This window comes from Vicugna pacos, chromosome 10 (assembly GCF_048564905.1).
Source record: "Vicugna pacos chromosome 10, VicPac4, whole genome shotgun sequence".
Lineage (NCBI taxonomy): Eukaryota > Metazoa > Chordata > Mammalia > Artiodactyla > Camelidae > Vicugna > Vicugna pacos.
In genome coordinates, this window is record NC_132996.1 from 474,909 (window position 1) to 493,914 (window position 19,006).

The window sequence follows — 19,006 nt, forward strand, 5'->3', positions numbered from 1 at the left end:
CTAGCTTAAGGAGAAGAGATTCTTTACGTCTGGGAAACAGGTTAAAAGCCAGTAGTATTTCAAACAATATCAAAAATTATAACCATATTCAGCAGGTTAATCAGTCCCATGTAACTAATTCTTTTAATGAGAGTTTTCATTAGAACTTTGAAATTTCTTACCCAGTTTAGTTCAGTGCTGTAGTTTGAAATTTATTAGAAATCAGTAAATCTCCTTGAAGAGAAAGCATTTTGCAAAACCATCAGAAGAAAACAATTAACTGTCTATAAATGACAAAAGATTTAAAAGCATGGTTAAACACCGTTACACTATAATCAATAAAGAAACCTGTTCACTATACCCATAATTATCACTGGTAACATTTCAGATAAACCAGAATTTTAGGGAGTCCGTGTAATTTCTACAATACCTATATTAATAATATTTCTCATTCAATATAACCTTAGAAGTTTTATGATTCATTTGACAATTCCATGTTATTTAAAATGCCAAATGAAACTTTATAGTTAAAAATCTCTCTTTGGGATGTTTCAGGGGCCTTCTGTAGCATCCCAAACTTAACTGGAGATTAAAAGAATTTTAATTAATTAAATTAATTTTTATTTAATTAATTAGAATTTTATATTTGGGGAGCTTTTTGAAAGATTTCAGAACACTTGATCAGATAAACATATAGATCACTGTAAATTAGTACTAATTCATTAACAAGAAAATATGTCAAATGTAAAGGCAGAACAGATCAGCTAAGTGGTATAAGAAGTTTTACAATCTGTTACTGAAGGTGGATTAATATTTTAAGAAAATTTTTTCCTCTTAACAGAGAGAAAACCAAATCTAATCTTGTTCCAGCTAACTTCTAAGATTCATTTACGTTGCCCAATTTGTTTCTAAACTTAGCCAATTCTGACCATGTACAAAACTCTTCCCTCAGGGTTCCTTTTCCACAAGCCTTCCACAGCTTTCTATACTTATATTAGTGTGTCCCTTATTTTGTCTTCCATTCAGAGGTAACCAGCTTCAGGAGAAAGTCACTATTTTTCATTAACAAAGTATTATTCCATTCTTACATCTTCCTTTACGCATTTATATTACTTTCCTAGGATACTGAGATCATTCCCTTACTAATAGAGACTATTTCAGTGTGGCACCAACCATTTATTAATATTTCTAAACACCTTTAGTTTCACTGTAAGAGGAAGTCAAATGTGAAGTAATTCGTATTTCAATGTTATTTTATCTGAAAATGGCATAGCTATTTAATAAAATCTTGTCATTTAACTTAATTTAGCACACCACTAGAATTTAAAGATACCAAACACTTAGAGATTATCTTAAACATACATTTTAAAAATATATTTTAAATATTTACCCAAAGCTCTCATCTCATTTGCATTTAATTTACTTAAAATTTTACCACAGCACATTACTTTTATTTTTTTTTTGACAAATCTGCAACAGATATAACAGGATCTTATTTGACTTTCATTAAACCTAGGTACAGTAAAGGTATTATACATAATATTGATGACTTTAAAGTTGTCTATATTAATTAGAACATACTTAAACTAAACAATATCAAATATTATCTTAATATTGAATATTTTCCATTTCACATGACGCTGAAAGTCAATTTGTTCAGTTGTTATTTTAAAAATACTTAATGTTTAAGCTCTTATATTTTTACGTCAATTAAGCAGAGCTCTATGACTTTGAATTTTTTTTCTTTAGCAGTAGAAATATCTCACTTCTATAATGTGTACACAGGCTTATAATCAGAAAAAAGCTAGAGATCTCATAGCTTCACTTTAAAACTTACTTATAAGATAGGTATAATAATAGTTGGAGTAAGCTGAATTTTCTTGCTCAAATCACTAAGGCTTACTATTTATGAAACAGACAGTTAAAATTTCTTCACAATGTCTGAAGGACCCTTCAGAGTTCTGAGTTCTAATATGCCAAAAATTTCTTGGCCTTAAGGTTTATTTCGTTGAGCTAATTAGACTCAGTCCTAGGTCACTGTTTGTTGTATTTATATTTCTGATGTGCAAGACAAAGACACTGTCTTCCAGGTCCCCAGAGAACTGCTCTCTCACCCATGCCGTATTTTATCTCCTTAAATGGCATTTTTGTATCAGTGAGAAGAGCTGTAAACAAAGAATTCCATGTTTTAAAACATTAAGGCTTACTTAAATATGTCTTCCAAAACTTGCATAAGGCATTTAGTAAGATCTCTTTTCCTTGTGTTATAAGTTAAACCCAGGGTAAACCTGTATTTTTTTATTAGCCACTCAAATTAGTTTTTAGTTTTACATTATATTGGACGGCTTATGTAACTATATTGGTTTATTTTAATTTGTTCAATTAATATTTTCAGAGGGACAGATATGTGCCTAGCCTTATAATACCAAGAAGGGGAAGTGTTTTTCCTCTTAAACATACGTATCCCACAACATAAGCAAAAGTTTTGTATAAAGACCATTTAAATATACCAATTTCACAAACTTTTATCTCAATTTTATTAAATCTTATACCTTTAATTTTTATATTTATTAAGTTTAATCAATAATTCTTATTTCTAGAAGGAGTGCCAGAAACCTTTTTTTGTGTGTGTGTGCATTGTATATAATTTTATAGAAGTCTCTAGGATGCCCAAGTTTCAGCCAAAGAGCTTAGGCACTTCTCAGTTTTTAATTTCATTAATTGGTCTGTTATCCCAATTATTGATCAAGTATTTCAGTCTATATATACATATATTTCAAACTGTGGTAAGTAAAATGGGCTTGTTTGAACTTTAGTCTTGGGGGGGAGTAGGTGAACTCTTTGGCCCTTTTTTTTTTAACTTTACGTTGTGTAGTATCAAAACCCTGTATGTAAATCCAAAAATGTCCATTTTATGTATTTGATTCAAAATAACCATATAAAAATATTTATCCTTTTGGGATAAGCCACTTAATTTTTTTTTCGACATTTTTACAATCATTTTTCCAGTTATTCAACCTAATTAACATTAATAATTCTAAGTTTTTATTAGCATATCTAGAAACATTTATTAGAAAGGAAAAACACAAACGTAGCTTTTCAAACCAGTTTTATTTTTTTAACTAAGTTCTTAGGTTAACCATTAGATATATTTTTCTACATTTAAACTTGATTTTAATAGAAACCATAAAACAACTGTTTATAATGAGATCTCTTTAAACTTTCACCAATTAAAAAGTTTTCCAAATTAAAAAATCCATCATATGGCCGTCAATTTATATACAAATATAATATATATATAGTGATTTTAAACCAATAAGATGAAGAGGCCCTTCCACATGAGAGTCGGGGTGTTGCCTAAATAAAATTCAAAGGTTTACTCTCCAAAAGCTAAAAGCCTTTGTGGTCCAGGCTGATGCAACAAAGTTTAAGATGGCAAAATATCTGAAAATTGGTACTATCAAAGAATTGCTTAGAATCCCAATTTATTTGCGTGGCCACCATATGTACACAATACTTGAAACTTTTGTATGGTGGAGTCCAAGGTTTCCTTTAAAAAATAAACTAAACATACATATACATACATACACACACTTAAAACACCCAGAGAAAGATAAAACATTTACATTTCAAGGACACAGGAAGAGAAATCCAAGTTACCCCTAAAGGGGATTTTGTTTTTATAAGTTCAGAATGCCAAAATTGTTTTTATCAGGCCTGGTTAGTTATTTTCAGAGTGAGTTTTTTTTTTTCTTATTCCCAATTAATGTTGTAAATTTTGTATGTACATAAACCTGGCTGGGGTAATAGTTGGAGACTGGCAATCTGTCATTTCTTTTTCTTTTCTTTTCTGTTCTTTATTTTTTTTTTTGAAAGTTCTATTCCCCATTGTAAGGTCGGGTTCTCAGAATAAATTTGCTAGTAAGATTTCCCACAGGGACAACTCTGTGTCATGAAGTCTTTGTGTCTACCACTCCTGGAAGATTCTCTGTCACCCGAGAAAGCTGTTACCAGCCAGGAGGATGGTCCGAATTTTGGAGTTGAAAGTTTCCTCATAAGAGTTTTACTTTTATCCTGAAAAATTCAATGGAGGTAACCAAATTGAGGAAAATATTAGACCAGACTCTTACCTAACCACTCAGTCCTGAACCCAGTGTCTTTCAACTTGGACTCACTCAGGATGTCTCCACTGGGTGAGTATTTTCCTCATATGTTTCCACCAGCCCCACTTTGGACATATCCTCAAGGTGGATATTTCCTGTTATCTTTCAACCAGGCCCCACCCAATATGTCTCCACTGGGTGGGTAATTCACCTCAGGTTCTTTCAACTGGAGGGCCACGTACCTGGATACACCGCCAGATAAACTTAGGATCATCAACCAATATGTGAGATCCGAGAACCTAGAGAGACTCACCCAAATTCATCTGGACTCCCCGAGGAGGTGGATGGGCACAAAGGGCCACTGCTGGTACCAAGGCTCCGGTTACTTGGAGAGTTCAGGTGGAGAGAAATCTGCTGTGGTGCTTCATGGTGTCCAAAACTGTTGACTGAAATACATGTGCAGCCTAAAAGTTAAGAGTTATGTTTCATTTGGCGGGAGGACTCGAGCCGGGATGACAGCCTGTCAGAACTCTCTGAGGGACTGCTCCCAAGAGGTTGAGGCAGAGCTAGGATATATAGGAGCTTTACAACAAAGACCAGGTTGTTGGAACAATAAAAGATTGCTTGTTATCTAAAGAAAGCCAGGTATCTCAAGTTCAAGAATCTAGTACTTTTGTATGTGTGAGAGGAAGCAAATATTTGGACTCACTGAATTCATTTTTTAGACAAGCACCTAGCTATCTCGGGCCAGTAGCCTGTCCTTTCTTATTCTGAGTCTGCTCAGACGACACCATTGTGAGTTGCTGTAGCAGCTGGGCTGCAGGCCTGTCCTAGCTGGGGGGTGGCGGCAGCCTTTAATGACTTGGTTTCAGTATTCTTTGTTTACTGTCATGGTTGCAGTATTCTCATTCACATTGTAGTATTTTCGTTCACAGACTGATTATGGATAATCTGCAACCTTGGAAAGCAACCGAGATGGAATTACTGCAGGTACCTTCTGCTTTAATAAGCCGTGTGCAAACATAAACAGGGAGGAAGCATACACTTGGATTTGGAGGTGTAGGAAAGGGATCCTGCACATTGCAGGAGAACGCAATGCAGAATTCCTTAAGTCCACCTTTCTTTACTGTAGTGGTTTCTGAGAACAGTTTATGGTAATTAACCAACATTGACAAACTGCACAAATTGCATTTAAGAGCTGGCCGGCTGAAACTTGTGTATTGGAGAGGTGGAATTCAAAGGCAAGTGGTCAGGTGGATTGGAGAGAGATGGAGCCAAGGCCTGGGCCCAGATTCCGGTTTAAATTGCCATTTCTTCACCATAGGGCCTTGAAATAGAATTCAAAATCTCTTAACCTGTTGGTGAATCTGTGAAATGGACATAACATTCGTTTCACCCTGGGATTGTTGTAAGATCTAAAGAGTATTATAGCACACATGAAGCACTTAACCCACTGGCACTTAGCAGTGTTCACTGTGTGGGGCCGCCCCGCTTAGCATGTGTCAGAGCCGTAAAGGCAGCATTTGTCTGTTGAGGATGCACTTGTAGCCCCTTGGCTAGGTTATGAATTTGGTGATTTCCTATAATCCTTGTAATTCTATGTGCCATGGACAGTTATTTTCATGGACAGATGAGGAATCTCATGGTAAAAAGACTGTATAATTTGCCCAAAATCAGACCATAATTTTGGGTGCAGAGGCCTCGGTTCAGCATGGCCCCCTGGGCCTTCTGCCCTCTCTGTTCAGCACCAGAGCCAGATATGGAGTCGGCTGTTTCCCTGCCCAGAATATCCGGCAGGCCGCAAGACACATCTGGCCCTGTGCTGCTTGAGCAAAAACTCCGAAGGAGAGACAGTTACAAAAGGGATAAACATAAAAACAGACGACAGCAAATTGTGATCAGCTCTGAGAAGGAAAGGAACACGTCTCGCCGTGCAGAGCTGGGAGCTTTCCCGTCGAGGCTGCTCTGGGGGTGTTCATCTCAGCTAAACAATTTCTGCTGCTGCACCAAGGCAGGAAGGCAGGGCGCGTGTGGCCAGGTAGACAGGGCCTCGTTGATCGTACTCATTCCCCATTAAGCGGCAGCTTTCACGGGCACTTACCTAGTAAACAGATGTTGGCCATAATCATCACGCACTTTGCTTGGTAGTTTTCTTGGCCCCAGCATTGAGATGAGGTCATTGAAGCTGGGGAGTTTGCTGCATGCCCGTGATTACCTTGCAAATACCCCGACTGTTCTTTCAATCTAGACTGGTGTGGCTGTCATGTCCCAGCCCTGTGAATGGCATCGTGTAGCTTCTCCCAAGTGGCCCAAATGACTGACATTGATATGCTTAATTCGTTGGAAATAGTATGTGACAATAATAGAAAAAGGTAGTAAGAAATTGTTTGGAAAACTGGAAAAAACCTTTTCTTCCCCAGCTGGGGGAGCGTAACCCGTATCACTCACCCTACTCACTGCCTGTCACCTCCTCCCCGCCGACTCCGTGTTCATAAGCCACACTGAGCCTTGGGAGAACATTTTGCCTCATGACACTTTTGACTAGGACCTGCAACTTCTTTGTCCCTAGTTAACTCTCTCTTCAAAGCCATTCAACTTTTTGCAGGCTCCTCCACTCAGATGTAAGAATAGCCTCTTTAAACTTCTTGATACAGCTCCTTAATGAAGATCTTGTGATGGAAACCTAGCCAAAACTGGGATGTATGCATATAGTGACTGCAACCTCAGCACTTTGTTAGTTCAGAATCAGAGGGGTGAGTGACTCAGGAAATGCTTTTTTAAGGTAACAAGGGGAAAGTGAAAGGACGCAGGCTGTGTGAGAAAGAAACATCTCAATCACAGCCAGTAAGGCACCTGTGTTCAGGATGGGGTGTGGCGAGTGCAGAGTTCTCACAAAAAATAGTGGTGTGATGGGAGCGAGGACAGTTGGGTACTTTATTGGGGAGGAAAAAATGTGGGCTGAACATTTCCTTGTTGAACAAGTGGATTGTGACATGATGTGCTTGTATTTTGGAGAGAAGGGTTTTGTGGGGACAAGCCTAGGAGTACGCTGTATGTCTGGGGAGTCAGCACAACAGAGAAACACAGAGAACCGGGCAGACCCCAAGACCCATGCTGGGGGAGAGACTGCCCACCAATTGGAGCCCTGGAGGCTGCTTCTGTCCCTTAGCTGTGGCCTCAGACCTCCCTTCACAGCCCAGTCCTGTTGATACAAGAATAAAAAACGTTGGGCATGAGAAGGGCTGTGTCCCAGGCTTTCATTGAGCCCCTGGGATGTGCCCCACCAGATTTTGTTCCTTAACTTCATGCAGTAAAGAATTCAAGAGCAAGCCAGTGTTGAGTAAAGGTAGATTTATTCAGAGAGATACATTGAAATGCAAGAGAAACGTCACGAGGTGTGGGGGTTTGATGCTCATATTAGAAGTAGGTACACACTCCACAGATTGAGGGCCTTCCCCAAAGAGGGAGAGAGAGTGGTGACCGCGAGGTGGCGCTGTGTTGCTTGTTTTCTTGGGCTTGGTGGTTTCATATGCTAATAAGTAGAAGGACCAGCCTTAGGGTAAGGCGCTGGGATTCCCAGGGAGTTGGCCATTTCCCACCCTTTGACCTTTTGTGGCTAGCATTGGGACTGCCATGTTGCCTGGGGCATGTTATTGACCAAGTTACTAATACAATGGATGTTTACTGAAGCTCAAGATCTGCTAGAAGTTAAATCTCTTCATCCTGAGCCTCAAGGCCTATTGGGGATTGAATCCTTTAACATTTTGATGTTAATTGCTGTGGCCTTCCTTGAATGGCTGTGCTCTTCCCCCTTCCATCCTGTCTCACTGTGATGACACAGAGACAGCAAAGGTCTGGCCCTACCTGTGCTCTTGCATTTAACTGCGGGAGGTGTGAGGTGGGCTTATGATGACCCTGAATGGTGAGAAAAATGTTTCAGATTTTCCTACGTGAGACATGGGGACCTGACAGCAACCTCCGCAGATTTATCTCACGGGCATTATCGCTTGTGTTGTTATAGAAACAACAGGCAAGCCAAGAAACAAGTATAACTCACAGGGTTGTAGTACTGAGATTTATTTAGCTGGCACGCTCAGAGGGGCTTCATTTCCAAAGCTCTGAGCACCTCCAAGACGTGCACATGAGGTTTTATAGGGTTAATTACAAGTATGGGGCTATTAGCCAATAAGGCTCAAACAACAAAAAGCAAGGAATCAGTACACTGAAGCTTATCAATTTGGAACAGATCCCGTTACTGACAATTGTTGTCCTTGGATTTACGTGTTAGCTTATTAGCCCATTAAACTGACACTAAACTTCAGGTTTACCAAGTAGCTCAGCAAAACTTAGATCAGTAAACCAACATTATCACACTTAGATTTGTGACTTAGCTTGTTAGCCCAGCTGGGGTTTTCCTTCACAGTGTCACTTATCTTTTTTATTTTTCTTTTTATCTGTTTTTAAGTATTTAACCCAAATTTAATATCAGGGTGTTTTGGGAAAGAAATTTCTCTTTTTCTTTTCTTTGGGGTTCTTTTGGTGGGAAGGTAATTAGATGTATTTATCTGTTAGTGGAGGCCCTGGGGCTTGAACCCAGGACCCCGTGCACGCTAAGCACATGCTCTACCACCCGCCCCTTCATCATATTCTTTTTGCTTTAGCTGCCAAGAATCTTACAGCTGAATTTGTAGTCGGCCTTTAACACTTGCCCTGACTTCATGGAATCCATTTTTATGAGTTTATCTCCCCCTGGTTTCATTTAAGTATTGAATCTCCATTTTCTCTTCACTCTCCGTTTTGCCTTTTTGTTGTTATGGTTGTTAAGCTGTGTTTAAAAAAATTGTTTAAATTCTCTTTTAGCAAGAGGCTGAATGTAAATATGCAAACAAACAGCACAATTAAATGCTTTTATATATTCTAAGCTGTTTAGTATTTACTTAAAAACCGATTTGAATATTAAAGTGATAACATTTTAAAAATATTTTTAAATTTTTTATAGAGATATAGCTGATTTAAAATATGATATTAGTTTCAGGTGTACAATAGATGCTCCATTTATAGTTACTGTAAAACATTGTCTGTATTCCCTGTGTTGTAAGATACATCCCTCTAGCGTGTTTACATTACATGTTGCAGTTTGTATAAGAAAGTTGGGTAACGCAGAGTCTGGAACGTGGCTGTGTATGACTCAGGTTCACGCTCACCCTGCATGGCAGAGCTCAGGCCTTCACTCCTTTCTGCAGGGGAGCGAGTGGAGGCAGCTCTCATCAGCGCTGGCACCACCCTCTGAGTGGCAGTGACAGCAGTGACTGTGTGTGGACGTGCAAATTGTTTTTCCAAGAGCTTTATATGCGTTTCTGCATTTAATAATCAAAGCCCTCCTGTGAGGAAGCGTTTTAAGTTTTTAATGCATAATACATTTTATTTTGATATTGATAGATTTCAAACCTCTGGAAAATTTACAGGAGTAGTACAATAAACGCTTAGATACAGTTCACCTTATAGGGCACTATTTGGCTTTCTGTGTCTGGCTTATTTTAGCATAAAATTTCAAGGTTCATCCATATTGTAGCCTGAATCAGTACTTTATTCTTTTTGTTTGATAATATCCTTTTCCATTTTTTTTGGTTTTAGTCTATTTAAAAATATTTTCATTGAAGTCTTGTCAGTTTATAATGTTGTGTCAGTTTCTTGTCTACAGCACAAGACTTCAGTTAAAAAGGAACATACCGGCATTCATTTTCATACTGTTTTTAAACATAAGTTACTATAAGATATTAAATATATTCTCCTGTGCTATACAGTATAAACTTGCTGTTTATTCTTTACATACTCAGTAACTGCAAATCTTGAACTCCCAATTTATTCCTTCCCACACCCTCCCCCCTCTGGTAACCACAGTTTGGTTCCTGTGACTCTGTCTGTTTCTGTTCTGTAGAGAAATTTATCTTTTTGTTTCTTTCTTTTTTTTTTTTTTTTTGATTCCACATGTCAGCAATCTCATGTGGTATTTTCCTTTCTCTTTCTGGCTTACTTCACTTAGAATGACATTCTCCAGGTCCATTGATGTTGCTGCAAATGGCATTATTTTATTATTATTTTATGGCTGAATAGTAGTCTATTGGACAAATATGCTACAACCTCTTTATCCAGCCATCTGTCAGTGGACATTTCGGTTGTTTCCATGTCTTGCTATTGTAAATAGTGCTGCTGTGAACATTGGGGTGTAGGTGTCTTTTTTAATTAGGGTTCCTTCTGGATATATGCCCAGGAGTGGGATTGCTGGGTCATCTGGGAGGTCAAGGTTTTGTCTTTGATGAACCTCTATAATTTTTCCACAATGGCTCCACCAAACTGCATTCCCACCACAGTGTAGGAGGGTTCCCAATTCTCCGCAGCCTCTCCAGTATTTATTGTCTGTGAACTTCTGAATGATGGCTATTCTGACTGGTGAGAGGTGATATTTGATTGCAGTTTTGATTTGCATTTCTCTGATAATGATATTGAACATTTTTTCATGTGCCTACTGGCCATTTGTGCGTCTTCATTGGAGAAATGTTTCTTTAGGACTTCTGCCAATTTTTGAATTGAATTGTTTGTTTTTCTTTCTTATTAAGTGTAAAAGCTGTTTACATATTCTGGGAATTAAGCCCCTAGCAGTTTCATTTATTGCAAATATTTTCTCCCATTCCATAGGTTGGTTGTCTTTTTGTTTTGCTTACTGTTTCCATAGCTGTGCAAATGTTTGTAAGTTTAATTAGAGCCCTCTTGTATATTTTTGGTTGTTTTTCTATTGCTTGAGTAGACTGCTCTAGGAAAACATTGCTGAGATGTATGTCACATGTTTTGCCTATGGTTGCTTCTAAGAGGTTTATAGTGTCTTGTCTACATGTTTAATTCTTTAACACATTTTGAGTTCATTTTTGTGTATGCTGTGAGGGAGTAGTCTAACTTCATTGATTTACATGCAGCTGTGCAGTTTTCCCTGCACCATTTGCTGAAGAGGCTGTCTTTACTCCATTGTATGTTCTCACCTCCTTTGTCAAAGTTTCAATGACCAAAAGTTTGTGGGCCTATTCTTGGTAAATGTGTTTATCCGTTCATTGATGGATGGATATTGTTAGTAACTTTTGGCTACTCTGAATGATACTGCTATGAATATTGATGTGAAATTTTTATGAGAATATGTTTTCATTCTGTTGGCTGTACAGTTGGCCCTCCATATCTGTAGTTTCCACTACATGGATCCAGATGGCTGATTGTAAAGGGACTCGAACATCCTTGGATTATGGTATCCAGGGTGTGGGGTTCCTGAAACCAACCCCCCAAGGGTATTGAGGGATGACTCTACATATAGGAGTGGAATTGCTGAGCCATATAACTCTAAGCTTTTGAGGAAATACCAGACTTCTCCAAAGAAGTTGCACAATTGTCCCTTTCCCCTGGCCGCATATGAGGTTTCTCTGCCTCCTGAATGACATTTGTTATTGTCCATGATTTGGTAATAACCATCCTAGTGGGTGTAAAATGAGATCTCATTTTGATTTTGATTTGTCTAGTGATGTTGAGCATCTTTTCATATGCTTATTGGCCATTTGTATATGTATCTAAATTTGTGGTAAATTTAAAAATTGGGTCTGTTTTATTGTATTGTTCAGTTGTAAGAATTCGTTATATATCCTGGATGCTACTCTCTTATTAGATAAATGTTTTGCAAAATTGTTCTTCTATTCTGCACATTGTCTTTCACTTTATTTTTTTTAAACATTAAAACAATTTCTTTACAGGGGAGGTAGTTAGATGTAATGATTTATTTTATTTTTCTTGCTAAGCACGCACTCTCTGACTTGAGATACCCATTTCCCCTGTCATTTGACTTTCTTGATGATGTCTTTTGTAAGAAAAGGGTTTTAATTTTGATGAAGTCCAGTTTATCTGCTTTTTTCTTCTATCACTTGTGCTCTTGGTATTGTATCCAGGAAACCAAAGCCTATCCTAGGACCACAAAGATTTATACTGTGTCTTCTTTTAGAATGTTTATACGTTTAATTTTTACATTTCTGTCTGTGATCTTTGTTTTAATTTTTATTTGTTATATAAAATATGGGTGTTCAGATTCCAGATTGATTCTTTTGCCTGCAGATACCCAGCTGTCCCTGCACAATTTGTTGAATAGACTATTCATTCAATGGGGTGTTTTTGGCCCCGTAGTGGAAAACTGTCTGTAAATGTAAGTTTTTCCCCGTGGGTTTTTATTGTGTCTCATAGATTTATTTATCCAAACTTATGCCAGCATCATACTGACTTATTACTATAGCATTTTAGTACCTTTTAAAGTGAGTCCTCCAACTTTACTCTTCTTTTGCAAGGTTGTTTTGCCTATCCTGGGCCCCTTGCACGTCCATATTAATTTTGGGATCAGTTTTTCAATTTTTGCAAAGAAGTCAGCTGGAATTTTGATAGGGATTCCACTGTATATGTAGATCATTTTGAGGAGTCTTAATATTTTTAATAATACTGTCTATCATTCCATGGAAATGGGATGTCTTCCATATATGTAGATCTTTTAAAATTTATTTTGGTGATACTTCAAAAAGTTCAATGTACAAATCTTGTAAACTTTCGTTAAATGTATCCCTCATTTTATTTTTAATGCTGCTGTAATTGGACATGCTGAGTTTCTTATGGGTGGGACTATATATCAATCTTCTTATTTCTAGAATTCCTTAACAGCAATTACCCTAGTTATATATTTGCTACTTAAATCTATCCACAACTATTCCCCGCCCCGTGTTATAAGAAACCAAGACCCAAGTTAAGCTACCTGAACACCTATGTGGAAATGTGAAATGAGACCCTTGGGTGGGGCTTTGTGCAGATGATACTGGAGCTTATTCAGGATGGCTTCATCGTAATTTCTTTTAAACAACCCTTCCGGTGTATTTAGTCAGATACATTAAGAACATGCCCTTTTGATGTGCGGAGTAGCTAAGACTATGATTTTCAAATAATTTCTAGTGAGAGTGTTGTTCTTGAAACCTAATTTGCATCAATCTTTGAAGATTTATGTTTCAGGTGCTTTGACTAAAGAACCCCCACCTGTCTTTAATCAATAACGACAACTAAATGCTCAAGCAACATGTAAGAGCTTGAGCAAACTGCCCCCACCCCGTAGTGCTGGGTGGCTGCAGCTGCAACTGGAGTCAACACTTACCTATCCCAGTACGCTTGTGCTGATCTGCTCAAAGTGGTTCGTCCAACAGTTTGTCAGTAGTCTGTTGGACAAAGTCATTAAAAATTGATTGAAGGTTGCTGGAATGCAATATATTCTTATTAATATTAATTAAGCACATATTGAGTGCTTATTGTATGATGGAATTGTCCCTCAGCCTCACATGAATATTATTTCTCATAAAACCTCATATATTTCCTTGTTAATCTCACTTTACAGATAAGGAGACTGACAATTAGGTCTTCTCTCTTTCAGGGGAGCTCATTATCAATGATGGGAAGTTATAAGGAAAAAGATATTTATTCATAATGAGAAAACATTTTTCTGAGGGTCAGCAAAGAAGAAGATGAACACTGAAGAAGGTGATCATTGTTCAAGTGAGACAAGCCCTGGGTTGTGCGGAGTCTGCATCCCTGTCCTAGAGAAGGCACGTGTAGAGCTGCGTACTGGGTGAGGCGGCGCGGCCGCGCAGGGAACGCGGATGCTGGGCCGTTGGGCTGTGCTCAGGCCCGGTGGGGCTTTCTCCTAAGGGCAGCGGACCATCATTGACAGATTTTATGTTGGAGAGTGGGGTGCTCTCGTAGTTCACTTTTGTCTTGTAGAATGCTTGGAAACATTTAGAAGGCTTGGCAGGAGGTGATGTGATGAGTCAGAGTAGGGTGGCTGCGAGGTGTAGCAGTGTTCAATTTTCAAGTGGTTTTCAGGCCCAGGCTTGTGGCTCAGTAGCCGTGTCAGTTTGAATGACGCACTCAAGGAAGTGAAACAATTTATCTAATCAATTGAAGCAGCGATGTACCCAATTCCCAGGACTGTTGTGGAGATCCAGTGAGATAACGTTTGCAGTGTGCAGCATGGTCCCAGCACAGAGTCAGTGCTGAGTGAGTGCCAGTGAGTATCTGGTAGGTCAGGTGTGGGTGGTGGGACTCGGTGTCTGAGGATATCTGGGCCCTGAAGGAGGGGTCCATTCACATCTGTGAGTGATGGGTCTGAGTTGGGAGAGGCACGGAGAACTTAGCCCCCGACCAGAGGCCCTGGGCAGGACGGCTATTGGAGGAGCACCGTGAAGTCAGCTCTTTGCAGGTGGAGTTGGAGGTGCCCTTGTGACATCTAAGTGCAGTGTCACGAGCTGAAAGTGGAGGTCTGCGCCCAGGCTGTGCATTTTCGAATAATGTCAACTCCTGAGGACACCGAAGTATTGATCACTGAACGGAAGTCATACTTTACAGGACAAACGAATAGTAGTATCACCTCTGTCATCAAAGCTCACGTCTATTTATTCATCACTCAGTTTGCTAATTATGTACTTACAGAGCTCACTTCACCGTCCTCCCGTGGGCTCAGGCTCCACAGAAAAGAGCTGGTGTGTCTTCCTCTTTTCCAGAAGAAGACACATTTAGCTTGTAGACTTCTGTACCTCGCCAGACTTAGGATATTAGTTTGTTGGTTTAATTGTATTTTCTGTTGGCCATGTCCTGACAGGAGAGAAATTTTACCTCATGGTCATTTTTCAATTAGCTGTTACTGAGAATTGCTGATCTGATACATAGTGTATGTATTATATTAACTTTGTAGAGTAGTTATCATTTTTCTGTCTTTGCCCTTTAATTTTGATTGCCCCTTCAGTGTTCTATCCTTTTTGGGGCCTTATTTTTTTTTAATTAAAAAATGTCTGTTAACAGTTAAGAAAACAAAAACAAAGAAAAAATGCACATGGGAGCTAAATTTAGAAAATGTCTAGTGTGTTTTCTTTCTCGGCAATGGAGGGTTCTAGAAACTCGTGAAAACTTTCATTGCACAAGTTCCTTAAAATGCTGATTAAGAAATAAAACCTTCCTTCCTCATCTTTCAAGCTGCACAACTAATTGTCAAGAAAGAGAGGGAAAATTCTCAGAAACCAACACAAATGAGAAAGCAGGGTTTCTGGGAGATATGCGAGCCTTAGAATCCCTGGGGTGCTGGTTTGATCCTGAACTGATTTTCAGTTGCCTTGACAGGAGGGCAGGATGTGAGCCCCAGGCCTCTGACACTAGGAGTTGGATGGGGGATCATATTATGGGCCAAGCCCATCCTGAGGATCTTGGTTTACTAAAGGGTGAAATAGGAAAAAAAAAAATTCCTCAAGGCAAGAAATTAAGGAAAGTCAATTTTGTTGGAAGAGGGGAAAAATAACAAATCCAAAGTAAGGATATAATTTAAAGTTGTTCTGGCATTAGAGTGACCACAAACACCTGGCAGAAAAGCACAGATACTCCTTGATTGATAAGTTGTGTTTTGAATGAATCAGTGAACAGCCATTCTGAAAAAGGCCTCCAGAGTCTTGTGGATCAAGATACTGGACAGCAAACACCTCTCTTCCAAGGTCTCATTCAAATAACCAGAAAGGTTTTAAAGGAAAGAAGCCATAATCATAGATCTATTTATTAACAGTTCTATATGCTACGAATTCAGAGGTGACTATGTAGTTGTCTCCTCTATTATGGACCTTACTTTCTCTTTGGGGAGACAAAATGACATAGTTGGTAATCTTGGTGGAGGGAGGTGTTAGTCTGTTGCAATTAGCCAGGAGAGGAGATTAAGAAAACAGTGAAGGGTGGGTGAACTTTTTAGCTGAGGACAGTCTTGTTCACTTGGCTTTTAATTGCAGGCTCAATGAACTGTCACTGGAGGGAATAGATCTTACGGAGGATGGACATAGCTCAGGCCTCATTGGAATGGACAAATGAACCTGGAGAAAGACAGTCAAATCTGTGCAGACATTAAAGTTCACTTGAACGTGCTGCATCCTTGAGCCAAAGATAGGACAAATATGCAGCAATTCTTGAGGACAGAAGAGTGGTTTTTAAGGTTCTCCAAGAATGAATCCCATGGAACCGAGATGGCCAGTTGTCAAACTGAGACTTTGTTCTTTGGACGGTGTACCCAGCAAGGGTATTGGCCTTTTATATGTTTCCATTTGTCTTTAATACATGTCTGTTGATGAGGACGTGGGCACAAATGTTTGACACCTTGTCGAGGCGATTTTGGATACCTGCCTAGAAGCACGGGCACAGTTGCGGCTGCTTCATACATCTTGCAACCCATCCCTTTCCCCGGCTCCGTGATCACGGCAGAGTGGTTCCTTGTTGACCTGTCCGTTTCCTCTGTGACATCATAACCCATGAAAAGACCGGAGCATATTAACTTGGCTTTGTTAAAGTCAAAGAAAGAGATCAAATGTGGAGTCAGATTTGTTCTTTCCTATTTCAGTAGTACCATGGAGATGGCAGTTTGGGCCGCTTTTTGTAGTGTCCTGGAGGCTTTCTCTCTCAGCTTCTTTGCGCCTCAATTGAAAACCCTTCATTGCTGTCTGGCCTGCTGGTAATGCACACTGCCTGTTTTGCCCTGAAGATGTGTTCTGTTTATAAACTCATCTCTACTCCTTGGAAAACAACACAAGAAAACCTCAGTTGGTTTTCCACCAGTCATGGGCAGGGGTGAGGTATACCATGTTATTATTTCATAAAATAATAGTAATAATAGTAATAGTAATAGTACTAGAAATAATAATAGTATTATAATAATAATAATAATATAAAAGAAGTCTTAAAACAGGACTGAGCACATTGGAGAGAGTCAATAAATGCTTTCTGGCTTAAATCAAAAGTGATGACTTAGTGATTCCATGGCTGCTGTATTTGCTAAGCTAGTTACTCCTTTGCTCCATTACACATTATTTTAACTGAAAAAGAAATGCAAGGAAATGGTTAAAAAAAAACTCAAACAGAGCACAAAAATACACAAGTGAAAGAAGTTTTCCCTCATCCTCTGTTCTTTCAGCCCTGTCTGGAGATGCCACTGTTTACTATCTTTTGGGTGCTTTTCCAGATATGCTTTGCACATTCCCACCTATGCATGTAAATTCCTTTAAAATTTTAGTTATTTTTAACTTAAAGAGATTTAAATCCTCAAGTGGCTTCTGCCCGGGTAATAGAACAGAACAAATCTGACTCCATATTAGATCTGTTCCTTTGAATTTAACCCTATGCTCTGTCTCCTAGGCTTCATCTTGCTTGTAAAAAATTGTTGCCTAGAGCCTGAAATACACAGGAGAGCTTATTCTGAAGCTCTGACCTTTAAGGATATTGAACACTTTTTCATTCATTAAAAGATAGCAAATTGCAGAATAGAAAATAACGTTTGTTTTGTTGGAGATTTACAGGGATCTGACCCACGCAGATAGCTGTAAGAACAAAGGATTCTAACAAGAAGGAATTCCTACACTAAGAAGTTTGCAACAACCAAGCGCGTAGGGAAGGAGCCTGAATTGTGACTTGGGGAGATGGTTTTCCAGAACATTAGTTTGCCAACTAGGTCTACAGAAACTTGCTATTCCAAGCCCCAACATCTGGTTTCCAAACTTATTGGCCTGTCCTGCACTGGGGAGAATGAATTTGGACTTGGTAACACTCCTATCTACCTAGAAAGCTGGGCACTGGAGCTGAGTGTTATGGAAACAGGCCAGCCAAGAAACAAGCACCAATCGGAGTGCTGGAGTACTCAGAATTATTATGCCGGCGGGCTCAGAGGGGCTTCTGCTCCGAAGTTCTGAGCACCTCCAAGACGTGCACATGAGGTTTTAAATACTTCAATACAACTAAGGGGATATTAGCCAATAAGACTTAAAGAACAAAAAGCAAGGAATCAGTACACTGGAGCTTATCAATTTGTAATAGATCACGTTACTGACACTTGTTGAGCTTGGAATTACGAGTTAGGTTGTTAGGCCAATAAACTGACACTAAACTTCAGATTTACGAGATAGCCCAGCAGAACTTAGATCAGTAAACCGACACTTATCACACTTAGATTTGTGACTTAGCTTGTTAGCCCAGCTGGACTTTTCCTTCACATGAGGACAGCTCTCCCACCCCCAGGAAACCACTGTGAGCCCTTGATGTTTCCACTAGGGTGGGGTATGGTTTACCCAGGAGGGATGGGGACTATGCACCAACACTCAGGCAGTCTGCTCTGTCTGGGGCTCTGATCTTGTACCACACCTCTCCCCGCCAGCCCAACACCTGGGACAGTGGAGCTAAGGCAGTGATCCTTCCTGCCTGTTTCCCAGCGTGTAAAAGGGGAATATGTGCTCTTCCCAAGGAAGTTCTGAGCGACAACACCTGCGGGTGCTTGGTTCTCAGAGCAACAGAAAACCCAGCTCCGCATGGGGGCAACGGGTGTGATCCCCGTAGTGTTTCTGCAGAAGCATCTAATGGAGGGCTGGATCAGGGAGGTAAAACATGAGCTGCGGGACTTGAACGGTTACAGAAGGGTACAGAGGTAGGTCTGCCATCTCAGGGTGCCCTAGAGGTAAAGCTTTTTCTCTCCAACTCCGCTACGACACTCCCCTATCCAGACCCATCCCTTCTCTGCTCTTCCTGTCCATCTGTATCCCTCCACTTTTCCCCTCTTCTCCACCCGCTCCCATCTTCTCCCTCCCTCGCTGTCCCACCTTCTCTCGCAGAATCCAGAGAGGATCCATGTCCGTCCTGCGCATGCGCTGTCGGTGCCTGGTGGTCCGCTGGTTCGAAGCTCCATGTCCGAGCCGGGGATTGGCCCCAAATGCTTCTCAACTCTGTCGCCCGTTAGGCCTTTGGTTCCTGCCTGGGGCCGGGGCTTCTGGCTGTGGAAGTGCAAGGTGGGGGGCTCCCGGGAA

General features: G+C 39.8%; 1 protein-coding gene across 1 annotated transcript in view; it reads left to right on the forward strand.

The window, feature by feature from the left end:
- Positions 1-19,006, forward strand: part of LOC140698888 (uncharacterized) — a 73,386-nt gene that overhangs the window by 18,609 nt on the left and 35,771 nt on the right. The window contains exon 6 of the mRNA XM_072970747.1: positions 18,815-18,988. Within this exon, the coding sequence (XP_072826848.1) occupies positions 18,815-18,988 (174 nt within the window). The remainder of the gene's footprint in view (positions 1-18,814; positions 18,989-19,006) is intronic.